Source organism: Camelina sativa, chromosome 4 (assembly GCF_000633955.1).
Source record: "Camelina sativa cultivar DH55 chromosome 4, Cs, whole genome shotgun sequence".
Taxonomy (NCBI): Eukaryota; Viridiplantae; Streptophyta; class Magnoliopsida; order Brassicales; family Brassicaceae; genus Camelina; species Camelina sativa.
The window spans coordinates 17757152-17771694 of record NC_025688.1 but is presented as its reverse complement, the minus strand read 5'-3'; the positions used below and the strand labels follow the sequence as shown (position 1 = coordinate 17771694).

Below are 14543 nucleotides of genomic sequence, written 5' to 3'. Positions count from 1 at the left end.
GATCTGGTTGTTGGAATACCGAATGCTTCGAGAGACAAAGAGATTTGTGCATCGTGCTTGTTCGGAAAGCAAACTAGAAACATGTTTCCAAAATCTACATCTTTTCGAGCATCATGTCCACTTGAGCTTGTTCATGGGGATCTCAGTGGACCAATTTCACCTTCTACTGTTGCGCATAAGAGATACATATTTGTACTAATTGATGATCATTCTCGATACATGTGGACAGTCCTCTTAAGGGAGAAAAGTGAGGCGTTTGATAAATTGAAGAGCTTCAAAGCACTCGTTGAACATGAAGCAGGAACTTCTATCCAAACTTTTCGAACAGACAGAGGAGAAGAGTTTATGTCTCAAGAATTTCAAGATTTTTGTCTACAAAAGGGAATTAACAAACATCTAATGGCACCTTACACGCCTCAACAAAACGGTTTAGTGGAGAGAAGGAACATAACACTATTAGGCATGACTCGAAGCATTCTAAAGCATATGAGGATGCCTAATTATCTCTGGAGTGAGGCTGTACGACATGCGACGTATCTTATCAACAGAGTTGGAACCAGATCTTTGACTGATCAAACACCGTATGAAGCATTCAAGCACAAAAGGCCAAATGTTGAGCATTTAAGAGTGTTTGGCTGCATTGGATATGCCAAGGTTGAAGCTCCGCATCTTCGAAAGCTTGATGATCGATCTAGGATGCTTGTGTATCTTGGGACAGAACCTGGTACAAAAGCTTATCGACTTCTTGATCCAACAAGCCAGAAAATAACAGTAAGCAGGGATGTTTGTTTTGATGAAAGTAGAAGCTGGAAGTGGAATAATTCTGAGGAGAGTCAAGAAGAACCTGGTTCGTTCACGATTAACTTTGGTGTTTTTGGAAACAATGGAGTTGCAGAGAATTCAGTCACCGAACCTACAGAGGAAAACAGAGGAGATGTTAATGATGATGAGGTCGATGATGAGATAGATGACTCAGATAATGTAGAAGCACCACAACCAATACAAGTTTTGAGACGATCCGAGAGACTAACTGAAAAACCAGGGTACTTAAAAGATTATGTGTTAGTTGCAGAGTTTGAGGGAGAACATCTCTTGTTGATGCTTAATGAGGAACCTGCAACATATGAGGAAGCAGTCAAGTTTGAGGTATGGAGAAACGCATGTGAAGAAGAAATTAAGTCCATAACCAAGAATAGAACATGGAGTTTGGTAGATCCTCCTCTGGGATGTAAACCAATTGGCTTAAAATGGGTTTTCAAGGTTAAACGAAACTTTGATAACAGCATCAACAAATTCAAGGCAAGGCTAGTGGCAAAGGGTTATGTGCAAAGGCATGGTGTGGATTTTGATGAAGTTTTTGCTCCTGTGGCACGAATCGAAACCATAAGGTTCCTCATTGCTTTGTCAGCTTCGAACGGATGGGAAGTTCATCACTTGGACGTGAAGACTGCATTTTTACATGGAGAATTAAGAGAGAGTGTTTATGTTAATCAACCTGAAGGTTTCATAACAAATGGGTGTGAAATAAAGGTCTAAAAGTTGCATAAGGCTCTGTATGGTTTGAAGCAGGCGCCTCGGGCTTGGAACACTAAGCTAAATCAAATTTTGCTAGAGCTTGACTTTGAAAAATGTTCCAAAGAACCGACGTTATACAGAAAGATAGTGCAGAAGCAGCTTCTCATCGTTGCAGTGTACGTGGATGATCTTCTCGTTATTGGTTCAAGTTCGGAATTGATCTTTGAGTTCAAAAGGGATATGTCAAGTAAGTTTGAAATGAGTTATTTGGGAAGGCTTACTTATTATCTTGGTATTGAGGTTCTACAAGGAGAAGATGGGGTTAGATTGACGCAAGAAAAGTACGCTAAGAAAATCTTGGAGGAAGCAGGTTTGAGTGAATGCAATTCAATTCTTATACCAATGGAGTTTGGTTTGGAGTTGTCAAAAGCACCGCATGAGAATCGCATAAATGGAGAAACTTATAGGAGAAACATTGGCTGTCTTCGGTACTTGCTAAACACCCGTCCGGACCTTTCTTTTGTTGTTGGTGTATTGAGCCGGTACTTGCAGGATCCAAGAGAGTCACATGGAACCGCTTTGAAACAGGTTCTGTGATATCTACGTGGAACAGTTTCACATGGTTTGTTCTTCAAACGTGGATCTAAAGCTGGTCTGATAGGCTTTAGTGACAGCAGTCTTGCCGTGGATGTAGATGATGGTAAAAGCACAACCGGACACATGTTTTATTTCAATGACTGTTTGATCACTTGGTGTACTCAGAAGCAACAGGTTGTAGCACTCTCTTCTTGTGAAGCGGAATTTATGGCGACCACAGAAGCGACTAAGCAGGTCTCATATGGCTTCAAGATCTTTTTGCTGAGTTTACCGGAATAGATAATGAGAAAGTGACGATACGAGTTGAAAATAAATCGGCAATTGCTCTTACCAAGAACCCTGTGTTTCATGGTAAAAGCAAGCACATTCATCGTAAGTACCATTTCATACGGGAGTGTGTTGAAAATGGACAGGTTGATGTAGAGCATGTTCCTGGAGTACTACAGAAAGCAGACATCCTAACTAAGGCACTGGAGAAGAACAAATTCAGAAACATGAGAGACTACATTGGAGTTCAAGGAGGAGCTAAGAAGGACTTCAAGCTTAAAGGGGAGAATGTTGGATAAGCTTGAAGAAAGAAGTGTCATTATCCTAACCGAGTTATGGTTAAGAGATAAGTTTGATTTGTGCTTAGGAGTTATCTAAGCATAGGTTTTCCTAATAGGATTAGGAATGAGTTTTTATATATAAGGAGATGTCAAAGTTGTGACATAACTTATGAATTTGAGAGAGATCAAAAGCTTTAGTTGTTTGAGTTAGTTTTTCTAAAGCTAATAAAGAGGTGAATATTTGATCTTTATATTCATATTCTAGATAGTGGAAGCAAATTAAAGGACAATGAAGTTAAGGTTTTAACTTAGAGATGTGGCACTTCTATATGATATCTATAAAACTTTCTTGTGACAAAGGAAATGGGAAAGAGAGTCAGCAATCACTATGGTCACACTACAGATTTCTCTTTCGATTTGACGATTTCATCTTCTCAAAAATGTTGTATATATCAACTAGATAGATAAACCACATCTCGTCTACGTTTTAAAGCCTTAAGTACTACGTACATCTTTACTCTACATCCACTAAACTTGGGAATGGCGAATGGGTACTTGCAAGGAAGCTTCCTTGTGGAATATGCATTATTACGTGTTTGGGGAGACAAACCTTAACACACGTCTGGGGCGCTTCTCTTTCACAAAGATGAAAACATGGGGTGAGACTTGAGAGATCATAGTCTCGTCTAATTTGTTTTTACATACAAATTATGCAAGGAACATATATATCTGTATATATAATGTTTCACAAAAGTTGGAGAAATTACTATACTTACGTTGAATATAATGTATATACGTTACGCTAGCTCATACACGTTTTGTTATTTAACTTACCCATTCATTTCCATGCTTGTAAAACATCCCTCATTTTCGATTAATTTGGGGTTTAAATGTAGCAATTTACAAAATAATAATTTCAAATGCATTATGTAAGCTTGAATTTAGATAATGGCATATGAAGTCAATACACACAAAACCAGTACGAAATCTACATCTCATTATATAATGATCAATACTTTGGTAAATTAATTGGTTACCTTAGCTTCGTACATTTATAGTTTTGAAACATGTAGTACTAGTTTACATATTATGCACTATGCAGCATTAAAAAAAGAACTTGATACGTAAAAGCTTGATAATTAAAACAACTAAAAAGTCTACTAATCTTTTGGTAATTTTCGTGATAAGCTCAAAAGATATGGTCAACGAATCTTATCATATTGCAAAAATTGGATATATTGCACGTCACTGGTAGTCGTATTCAACCTCCAAAAATACGCAGAGTAATAAGTTAGTCAAAAAATTAAGAGAGTGTGCCCAGTACGATTTTCAAAGTAATTTTCATTTTCCAATTCTCTCAGTCATATTATGTCAATTTTGATTGATACAAAAGATGTGATGGGTAATAACAAAGTAACAACAACAACAAAATATGGAGTTACTACTAACCCTATATTCCAGCCTCCTCTAAATTAGGCTTTTCTCATTCAAAATTTCATTAGGGTTTCAAATTGAGCTTTGATAATTATCATCAGTCAACAAAAGATTATAAATAGAAAAGGAACCAACGAGATCATTAAGTAAACAATCTAAGAGTTTAAAAAAGGTATTAAACCTGACCAGTTACTAAATTCCTAAAAACCTACTGCGAGTCTGCGACTAACAACGAACAAAACCCAAATTGAAAAAAAAAAGCATACATAATCGATCAATCCTTTTAACATAAACGCAATAATAGCTAATGAGAAAACTAAACTGGTGCTAAATCTGAACCGGGTCGAATCCTAATTCTGGTCTAATACAATCTTCAAAAACTCGGTACAGCCTGAACCGTTTGATTCAATCCGGTTGTTCCATCATCATCATCATCATCATCACCCTCTTCTTGGGAGGTCTCTTTCTTCCGACGCATCTCAATGACTTTACGGTGGTGGTTTGAGTGAAGCTCACTCGAAAACGTCGGGCTACAAGCGGGTCTGTACTCGGGTAACAACCGACCCGATTTGAAACGCACACCACACGCGTTGCACAGCGTCTTCGCTCCCATTGGTCCTGCTCTCCACTGAGGCGTTTTCTGAACGCCGCAATGACTACACCTCCGCGTTTGCGTTTGCGTCTGCGTCTGCGTCTGATCAGCTAATTTCTTCGTCTTCTTCTGTTTCTTAACCCTTGGTTCATCAAGCAAATCCAAATCAAAACCGGAGAGCCATAGAGGGCTTGAAGGAGGACCAGAGGAAGACGACGTCGCAGAGCTCGAAGACGAAGACGGCGAACCATGAGACCAGTAGGTGACTCCGGTTCTAGCTCGTTTGGGCCTGATTTGAACCGGAGGTGGAGGTGCTTTGAAACAAGTCTCCTCCTTAACCGGTGGTACAGAACGTCTTCGATTCCCGGTTAACCAAACCGGTTTCTTCGTCGGAGCCAACGAGGAATAAGGCGTGAAAGAGTCGTCTACGAAATTTGATAACCATTCAAGTTCCGCTAAATCATCCATCTAAACCCCACCAAAAAAAACAAAGAAATTAACATTTCAATTTTACGGATAAAGTTTGTGAAAATGAAAAAAAAAAAAAAAAAACGAAATTGAAAATTTACCGGAACGGCGAGCTCGGTGGTGGGGAAATTGACGGCGGAGAAATCGTTGCTCATGAGAAGGGTAGTTTCGTCAGACGAGAGACCTCTTTTTCGTTGGGGTTTCTTCAAGTCAGTCTCATCCTCAACGAGAGCGTCTTCATCGTCTTCGTTAGAGAAGTTGAGCAAATCGTCGACGGAGAAATCATCGCCATTTTGAGCGCCGCCGTTGGTGAGGGTTTTACTACTGTTCTTCAACGCCGCCAATTCAACAACACTCTCCATTTTTTTTTCCTATTACCAAAAACAAAAAAAACCTAAATTTTTTTTTGTAATTTCGTTCCTCAGAGATATCAAAACTCTCACCAAAATTTTTATCTTAAAACTTAAAAAACTCCCCCCGAAAAAGGAAAAAAAAAAAAACCGTTCCTTTTAATTTCCCAATTCAAAACAGAAAAAATAAAATAAAAATAAAAAATGAAAAGCCAAAAAGAAGAACCATAACTTTGGAAAGAACGAACCATGATTTTTGACAAAGAAGTCTCTCACAAGACAGAAACAAAGTAAAAGTTTTATTCTTTTCATGTCAATTTCAAACCAGTCTGGGTACTACTACTACTACTACAATGCGACGAAGAAATAACTCTCTGGAGAAAGAAAGATTCTCATTTTTACCCTAAAAATTGGACAAGAAATTGGAATTTACCTGAGACGAGAGACGGAGTGTGTGAGAGAGGAGATGAGATAAGTCGGTGAAGAAGAAGGAAGGGTAGTGGTAGTAGTGGTGGTAAAGTGTGAATATTTAGAAGAAGAGGTGAGTTTGGTAAAGCATTGAATATGAGATAGTGCCCCCAACCCCAAGCCTTTCTCCCCTCTCCTACTAGTACTAAACCAAAAGTGCTCGTTTCTCTTCTTTAATTCTCATCTTTTCGTTTCCCAAGAACCAATTTTTTTCTAAAGATTTTTTTTTTTTTTTTAAGCCTTGATTATTATTCTTTGGTTGGAGAAGTTTTTTACCCAACCGGCAAAAACGTATAAAAAATCTGTACTTTTTTTGGAAGTTCGAAGCGTATACGTTTACTGGGAAAAGTGGAAAAACAAGGAGATGAATACGAGCTAAACGGTAAAGTTTTAAGATTATGTTACCCAAATAACATCCATAATTGGGCTTGGGCTTGGGCTTTCTGAAAATTTTACGACTTTGGAGGTCTGTGTAACAATGGCTTTTCTCATACCGTCTTCTTCAATTCAAAACGGGTTGTACAGAGTACTCGGCGATTGCGAATGACGACGAAGCTTCAAATGTACAACTCTTATTGCCCATTATGTCAGATTCTCTTCTTTCTCACCTCTCTATTGAATTAATATTTGGGCTTAAGATTCAATAGTCCAATGTGATAAGAGAAGTTGGGAATATGTTGAATTTGGTGTGAATTGGGCTTGTGGTTTGCTTATGATAAAATCTTGATCAGTTTATAAACCATCATATTCATACTCTCTTCTACTGCTATGTTTCTACTTGTTGGAACAAATTTCATTTATTTGGTGTGTGTCTTTACTTTTACCCAGTGAATGATTCAAAGTCATAGCCTTTACTAGAGAAGAAGATCATCATAACCATGTTATATGTAGAAGGTGGAAAAAAAAAGTTGTTCTAATTAGTCTATAGTTTAAGAAGACTACTAACACTATTGCTTATACTGGACAATTCTTTATCCAATTCTTGCAACAAGCAAGAATCTTTTTTGGGATTATAGATATATATATATATATATGGGTGTGATAAATGTAGTATAATGCTGCTGACACTTCTGCTATTTTCAAATGCAGATTCTGAACTTATCATTGAGAAGTATTTGGTCTCCAGAAACCTTTTTGGGCACTTAATATTCCTTCTTGGTGTTTAGAGAAGGTTAGATGAACATCCCAATGCAATGACTTCAACATATTCTCAACTTCTCTTATCACATTTGACTCGTCACGAACTATGAGTTTACCTCCTGGTCTTACTATTCTATCCACTTCTGCCATTACTGGAACAAGGTTGCACCTTTCTCAAAAGGAAACAGAGAATATTTTCAAGATTGCTGATCAAAATTACCAAAAAGAGTTGATATGAGTTAAAGCTTTTTTACCTTGCTTTTAACTTGGAGAAAAGATGATCTGCATGCAAGAGATCGTAGCTTCGAGGGTATGTGCTAAAAGACTCACACCAGTCATGATATATTCCGAATAGACCCCTTTCGTAGATTATAGGTAGTGTATCTGGTGAATTTATGTTGACTACATTCATGACCCACACTTGCAAGTCCTTTAAAGCTGCTGCAAATCTGCAATTTTGACATTGTAGTTAGAAAAGAAAAGGTTTAGTTTTGGTGACTGAGATTTTTGTTTGAATCTTTTGTAGTTTTCTTCTGTTGATGCTTACCCTCCGTAGACAGCTCTCATGTCCATTACATTCCTCACATTAGACCAGCTTATTCCTATTTCATTCATGTATACTTTGCTTACAACATGTTTCCAATGTTCATAATCTGTAGTGAAATCTCTAGGAGCTGGTTTCCCATAAATCCCCATTTGAGAGCTGTTTAACCAATAAGGAGGTGTTTGAAGCCTACGGGGCCAGTTCACAGGCCACTTGCTCCCTCTCTCGACCGCATTGGTTGGTACTTTATGCATACATGCTTGTAGGGGTACATACCTGAAATTTGCATTCAAGTATTGAGACTTCTTTGTTTCTATTACTGCCTTAAGGCTTTTTTCAATACTTACTTTATGTTTTTGTTATGTTTGCATATTGTGGAATCAATCATACCAGGCAGCATTTGCATCGTCGTTGCTTTTGCACATCGGAGGCTTGTTGTGTTTTCTTTTCTCATAGCATTCATTTGTGGCAGGTTTCTGGTAGATTGCAGCACCAACACCATTGAGCTTATCCTTGTTGATTGTCACAAGTTCCCAGCACAAGGATTTTATCAACGCGGACATTTCTACAGAACTCGTGAAATGTCAGCTCCAATGAAACAAATAAGTAGGAGAACGTTTGTTCAGACCTTACCTTTCCAGATTTGAACATCTTCTTCAAGCTTCTGGTAGACTGGAGTTGCTGACCATACAAAATAACCTCCTGGCCTAAGCATCCGATTAAGTTCCAGAAGAAGCATGCCGCCTTCATTGTGCCATGGGACTCTGCAACGTGCACAGTGGATAAGATCAAATACTCTGCTCGGGAATGGCAGTCGCTTAGAGCCCATCACTGCAGAAATGGCTGGGATCTTTCTTTCAAGAGCAAACTGGACCTGAGCCTCGTGTTCATCTTTTGGTGCTAGAGACATGGCTATAACATCTCTTTCAAAGAGGAAACCACCGAAGCTCGCTACTCCACATCCAACATCTAATATGACTCGAGTACGCTTACCCCACGCAATGTTTTTCAAAGACTGCCATAGTAAAAAAAAAGAAGCATAACATTTAATGAAAATTTCTATCTTTTACTTGGTGCAGGTTTATAACGCTATACTGAAATCAGGAAATGAGTTCACCTGCTGAACAAAATCAATATAATGGAGAGCTCCATGGATGAACTGTGTTCCACCACCGGGAAACGTCAAGAACTCGCCAGTAACCTTCACCCAGTTCTGATGTCCTTTCACCTCTGCTAGCTTTGTGTGTGGGACATTGTGGTACCATATCTACTAGATCATATTTGAGTTAACATTTCTATCCAGTTTCACTTGATCGAAATCTTATTCGAATAGAATATTTTACCTTGTCCCTGCTTTCAGGCCACTTGATGGACTCCTTATATCCTTCTGGAAGGGGGACGAGACACGATGGTGGGTCTTCTGGGCAATGTCTCTCTCTGTGCTCAAAATGTCTTCTACTCCGTAGTTTCTTTATTGCTTCTTCATTGTCTAGGCATGGTATATAGTCAGTACCTGCAGTTGCATTGCACAACACCCATGCATTTCCATCCATTATACGCTCTACAGTATTTGATTCAGATGTTTGTCTTTGTTTCTCGTCTTTAGATTCTGTTGCTTGACTCTTCCATGACTTCTGTGATTCTGCTGATTCTTTGGGTATTCCAGAGCCAAACCCACTCGCTTCTGACCCCTCTTGTCTCTTCTCATCTTTCTGCTCTTCTTGTTGCTCCATGTTTTCGTCTTTAGATGTTCTCTGTTCTTCTTTGTTTCCGCTTTCGTCTTCTGCCGTATTATGTTCTTCCTGTTGGCCATTCTCATCCTTCATACTCTTCTCTTCCTTCCCGTTTTCTTCACTAACCGTGTTCTTCTCCTCGTTTTGTTGTCCGTTTTCCTCATTCCCGGAGTTTTGCTCCTCTTGTTGTTGCTGTCCATTTTCTTCATTCTTTGAGTTGTTGTCTGATGTCTCGCTTTGCCCCGTTTCCATAGGCTGTTCTTGTTTGGTTGCATCTGTGAATGTCACGTCTGCATTTGAATCCTGTTCTTGCCCTTGTTTGGTTCCTTGTTCCATATCTTGCCCTTGTTTCTTTCCTTGTTCCACATCCTGCAGTTCCTTCCCCTGTCCTTGCTCTTGCTCTTGAGTTCCTTTAGATTGAGTCCCAGCATCCTCGTCTCGTTGTTCCTTCTGTTCCTTTTCAAACTCCTTGACCACTTGTTTCACCTGACCATCATCATTCTCTTGCACCACCTTGTTCTCTTTTCCATTATCTTTCTCTCTCTCCTCGGAAACCTTTTCATCCTTCTGTTGGTTTTCTTGTTTTTGATCAGTTTGTCTTCCTCCTCCCTCTTCTCCTCCTGCCTTTGAGCTCTTCTCTTTGGCTGACTTCCGCTGCTCGTCTTCAGACTTTACGGCATCGTCTGGAAGCTTTCCCGGATTGTCTTCAAATGCCGGTTGCTCTTCAGACTCTTTGTTTGTGGGTTCGGGTTCATCGTTACCGTTTGAAGAGGCAGACACATCACTCCTCTCCGTCTCTGAGACGACCGTTCGAGTGGAACCTTGTGTGATCTGCGGTGGAATAACAGAATTGGAAGAAAGCATCCACACACCTATAACACATAGAGCCACAAAGATGATCATTGTAATGGTCGACGCATAGGAAGACGTCGAAGCTCGCTTGTTGCCACGTCCCTTTCCAAATGCCATCTTTTCCTGTCTTACGTATACTGAAGAGAAAGAAAGAAAGAAAAGAAAATGAAGGAGTAAAATGGGAGTTGAAGGAAGTAAAAATAGAAGAAAAAGAAGAGAAAGAGAGGTTGTGAAGAGACAAGACTGGATCAAAGATCCTACAGAGTCGGACATGGGACTTTCAATTTCGTGTCTCTAAATTTAGATATGGTCTCTGTGTCTCCTCATATTTTGTTGTCCATGAAAAAATAAAAAAAGCCATGTAACTTAACTACTGCTAAGTGGTAACGCCTAGTCAAGGAAATCTTAAAAACATGGCAAGATCGTTCTTTTTTTACATAATGGATTCTAAGGTCGTTTAACTTGAGTATACATGTTATTATAATCAAAACATATAATCTTGAGAAAAAAAAATTACAAAAACTGTTTGATTGAGTTCTGTTGTTCGGTAAATTTAGTTCTCTTGTATTATTTTTGTTTGTCTGAATTGGATTAAATATTAAAAAAAAAATCCATTTCTTTTAATTAAACGTCTCCAATGTTTGATTCACTATATAGTGGTAATATTTAATACCTTAATTATCAGTATAATTTTCACGCAAAACTACTTATTTTAACGATGGTTTTGACTTTTGAGATGCTAATAAAATGTGTGTGCAGTGTTGTGGACCTTGAGGCTTGAGGTTCGTAATCCTACTACGGTTGGTTCGGTTGAATCGGTTCTCTCCCCACTAAAACACAACTCAAATGTCAGCCTGTCGTTAACACATGTGTTCTGTTTATTGGTCCACTATATCTCAGTTTTCTCATTTTCGTCCTGCTAAATTGCAAATTTGTATAGTATTTTGCTTGTTGTCATCAATGCTCCAATTTCATCAAAGGTCCAAAAGACAACCAAATACTACTCTCTCTTTTTTTTTTTAATTTATTTTCTTTTGAGTGGAACCTGAAGCTTTGGATTAATAAATGTTGGACAATGACAAATTCTGGATTTTTAGGCTTCGGATTTTGCCAGCATTTTTTTTGGCTTTCTTTCACAAAATATTTAAATATCCAAATAAAAGACGTCAAATTTACATATTTTTAATATATATATAAGAACACAATATATAGAACTATGTCTATACTTGTATATTACATGAAAAATGAATTAAATCTGTGGGATATGACAAGCTGTGGGATACGGCAGGGAGTAAAAGTCGGAACGAGTCGGCCGATTGGACCGCAGCACTATTCGAATGGACCTAATTTACCAACTCCACAAATCTACAAACTCACACGTAAACTAACAATATCGATTATTAATATCATTGTTATCGTTCGAACACTCCACTATCATGCTAGCCAAAATGACGTTTCAAAATTGTATCTCTTCGATCGGTTCCACATTTTCTTCCCACAACACATAACACACATCATTACATGTTACATACTTCAAGAAAGCTAAACCAAAATGTGAAATTGTGAAAGAAGGGATTCTTTGTAATTAAATGAGTAAAAGTGGATTAATTGAAGAAAAAGAGAGAAACGAGTAAAAATAGGTTTCTGTAGCCAAACATGTTCTTCTGAAATTGATGGCATTGCATTCCATATTTTGCATTACCTAATTAATACCTATTATATTGGTTACGCATCCATCATGAGAATCTGTAAACTCTCTCTCTCTCTCTCTCGATTTCTATATATTTTACATATGTGTGTGTGTGGAGGTCTAAACATACATGTACATTCAAAATATATTTCATGAGCTTAATTTGTATGTGTGTATGTATGAACATTAACGAAGCGTAAAATATGTTCATTTATGCTTGAAGTTATATAAAAACAGAAATAATCTTCCATCGCTTTTTGAGACTTTTCAACTTTTCATGCAGAATAGCTATATCCAATTATACTCTTACAATAAACTCTTAAAATTCTCTTATATTACATTTTTATTAACTCATATAAAGACAAATGGGATATTGGGATTATTATAATTATTTTACCGAAAGCTACATTCAAATTAACAAACAACATATTAGAAAAAGAGTGTTAGTATTAATTTTCTAAGTAAAATGTGAAAAAAAAAATTATAAAAACCTATGTGTAGACTTAGCCTGCAACATTTTACTATTTTAGTAATCAAAGGACTAATGGAGGGCATGGAGAATTAACTAATTGGGATTAACGTACATTGTAGAACGCACCCTCATGTCACATCTCTACATGTCGCTCTTCTAACATAAATATATACTCACTAGTCATCTTCTCTGATTCTATCACATCTCAATTATGGCATACATCAATTACTAGTAACTAACATATAATAATACACTTTTAAAACCAATAAATGCATGGGATGGGCAGACCATATTCTGCCGTAACGAAAACCATGGTTGAAAAAAATATTAAAAATTGTTGTGTAATATATGTACACATGTAATGAATTCTTATACTATTGGTTTTAAGAAGATACAAAAGATGATATAAAGATTAGAAACATTATCCCCGGATTCTAAGGTTGCTTGTTACACAAACAAGAAACAGACACATTAATGAACCAAAGATCCAGACAACAAGAGCAATATTGTGCTCATAACATTTAAATAATATACACAACACTGTCCATATCCTCACAAAATCATATAATAAGACAATGGTATATATTATTTGAATTGAATTTCCATTTAAAACCCTAAAATTGCAACAACTTTTTGAGAGTCTAGAAGGAGAAGCATAAACAGACCACTTTCCCACTTCTTGCAAACCTTTTTTTTTATATAACATGATCCGACAATTAACGTTTATAAACCCTAATTCTATTCTAAGAATTCAAAAGAGTTATGTTGCTTTATGTCAGATTCTCATCATCATGATCTTGGGTGGGGAAAGAATTGTGTACCGGCCATGAATGTGTTGATCGGAGTTGGATAGAGAGCGGCTGGATCAATGTACGTGACTGCAGCCGCAGAGGTGCTGCCAGTGCCACCACCGAGGTTTGGAGTAGAGGAAGAAGCGGTAGCAACCGTCACAGAGCCAGCTGTTATGAGATTCAACTGCTGACCTCCACCACCACCGGATGAGCTCTCACCGGCGGCGACAACGTTGTAGCCTCCACCACCACTACTGCCAGGACCGTGGTCGTAGAGAATGCCTTTGAAAATGTGACCACCAATGCTTACAGCTGTTTGGTAAGCAAACTCTTCTTCTCCATCTTCTACTGAGCTCACACGCACGCATCTAAACACTGCCGGTGAACTCACCTCCGCCGGGAAATTCCCAACTTCTAGCCCTAGAATTTAGAGAAAGAAAACAAATGTAATTAAAGAGGTACGTAATCGCATGTTTTTTTAATTATACATATTGAATAAAACATTAACATTCGTATTTTTTCTTCCAAAATTTATTATACGGAAAAGAAAGAGCAGGGAAATATTAGAGAAAATAAAGAACACAGATTTCAAGATTGATGAGAACAGCTTGTTCCTGTCAATCCAATAGTCAGTGTTTACTCCAATACAGTATTTTTTTCACAATTCAAATCACAAAAAAAAAACACATATTTTAGGAAAATCTCTGATAGTCATTATAGAGTTTCTGTAGGTTCTTGAAGCTGATCCCAATTCGTTTACTTATATAAATTATAAAAATGCTGCTTGCATTTCATTATTTTACGACCTTATAATAATAAAATATATCATATTGAAGTGACATATACCTGAATGAGAAGGTATGCGAGTGCAGACAAGAGAGGAAGAAGTTGCCGGCAAATTCTCACGGTGGCGTTTGGGAAGGCTCTCACCGCGAGGCAGCTGCGTTTGAGGCTGAACCGTAGCTAGTTGCTGTTGTCTCTCACGGCGTTTGGCAGCAGGAACCCACGTGCTCCTCACGTGAGTAGGACACTCGAAGCCACGGCTCTTGCAACAAGTTCTACACCTCATGTGAGCACAATCTTTCTTCGCTTGATTCCCACAGTCCTGACAGCTCACACCAGCACTTCCTCCTCCACCACCACTACGAATCATCATCAACCCCGCAGCTCTTCCGGCGCCGGCGGTTGAAGTTTCGCCGGAGATATCGAATTGGCTATGATTACTAGGCCCAACGCCTAAGCCTGCGGCAGAAGAGTAGAGATCCAACCTTTGCTGATGTTGCTGCTGATGCTGAAACATGATCTCTTGTTGATTGTGGTTTTGCCATAGCTCAAGTGTTCCCAAAGCA

At 38.1% G+C, this 14543-nt stretch overlaps 3 protein-coding genes across 6 annotated transcripts in view; all 3 read right to left on the bottom strand.

Annotated features, from left to right (window-relative positions):
• Window positions 4212-6185, bottom strand: LOC104780940 (GATA transcription factor 6-like). 2 transcript variants are annotated; one of them, XM_010505487.2, is made up of 3 exons: window positions 5938-6185; window positions 5256-5548; window positions 4212-5154 (listed from the first exon to the last, which is right to left on the bottom strand). In XM_010505487.2, exons 2-3 carry the CDS (start codon window positions 5514-5516, stop codon window positions 4468-4470), a joined length of 948 nt encoding a protein of 315 aa, XP_010503789.1. In that variant the 5' UTR covers window positions 5517-5548; window positions 5938-6185; the 3' UTR covers window positions 4212-4467. The 2 variants fall into 2 exon arrangements, with proteins under 2 accessions (XP_010503789.1, XP_010503788.1); XM_010505486.2 differs by having other exon boundaries at window positions 5256-5525; window positions 5938-6184.
• Window positions 6848-10420, bottom strand: LOC104780939 (probable methyltransferase PMT27). The gene is made up of 7 exons (XM_010505485.2): window positions 9000-10420; window positions 8774-8923; window positions 8290-8671; window positions 8047-8221; window positions 7660-7932; window positions 7367-7561; window positions 6848-7281 (listed from the first exon to the last, which is right to left on the bottom strand). The coding sequence occupies exons 1-7, from the start codon at window positions 10356-10358 to the stop codon at window positions 7074-7076; spliced, it is 2742 nt and encodes a 913-aa protein (XP_010503787.1). The 5' UTR covers window positions 10359-10420; the 3' UTR covers window positions 6848-7073.
• The window catches only part of LOC104780938 (protein SHI RELATED SEQUENCE 1), a 3108-nt gene continuing 1533 nt past the window's right edge, over window positions 12969-14543 (bottom strand). The window contains exons 2-3 of one of the 3 annotated variants that reach the window (XM_010505483.1): window positions 14041-14322; window positions 12969-13614 (exon numbers count right to left, since the gene is read on the bottom strand). In XM_010505483.1, the coding sequence (XP_010503785.1) occupies window positions 13193-13614; window positions 14041-14322 (704 nt within the window). In that variant the 3' untranslated portion in view covers window positions 12969-13192. Of the gene's footprint in view, window positions 13615-14040; window positions 14535-14543 lie in introns of all 3 variants that reach the window. The other 2 variants (XM_019244712.1, XM_010505484.1) reach the window with 2 other exon arrangements.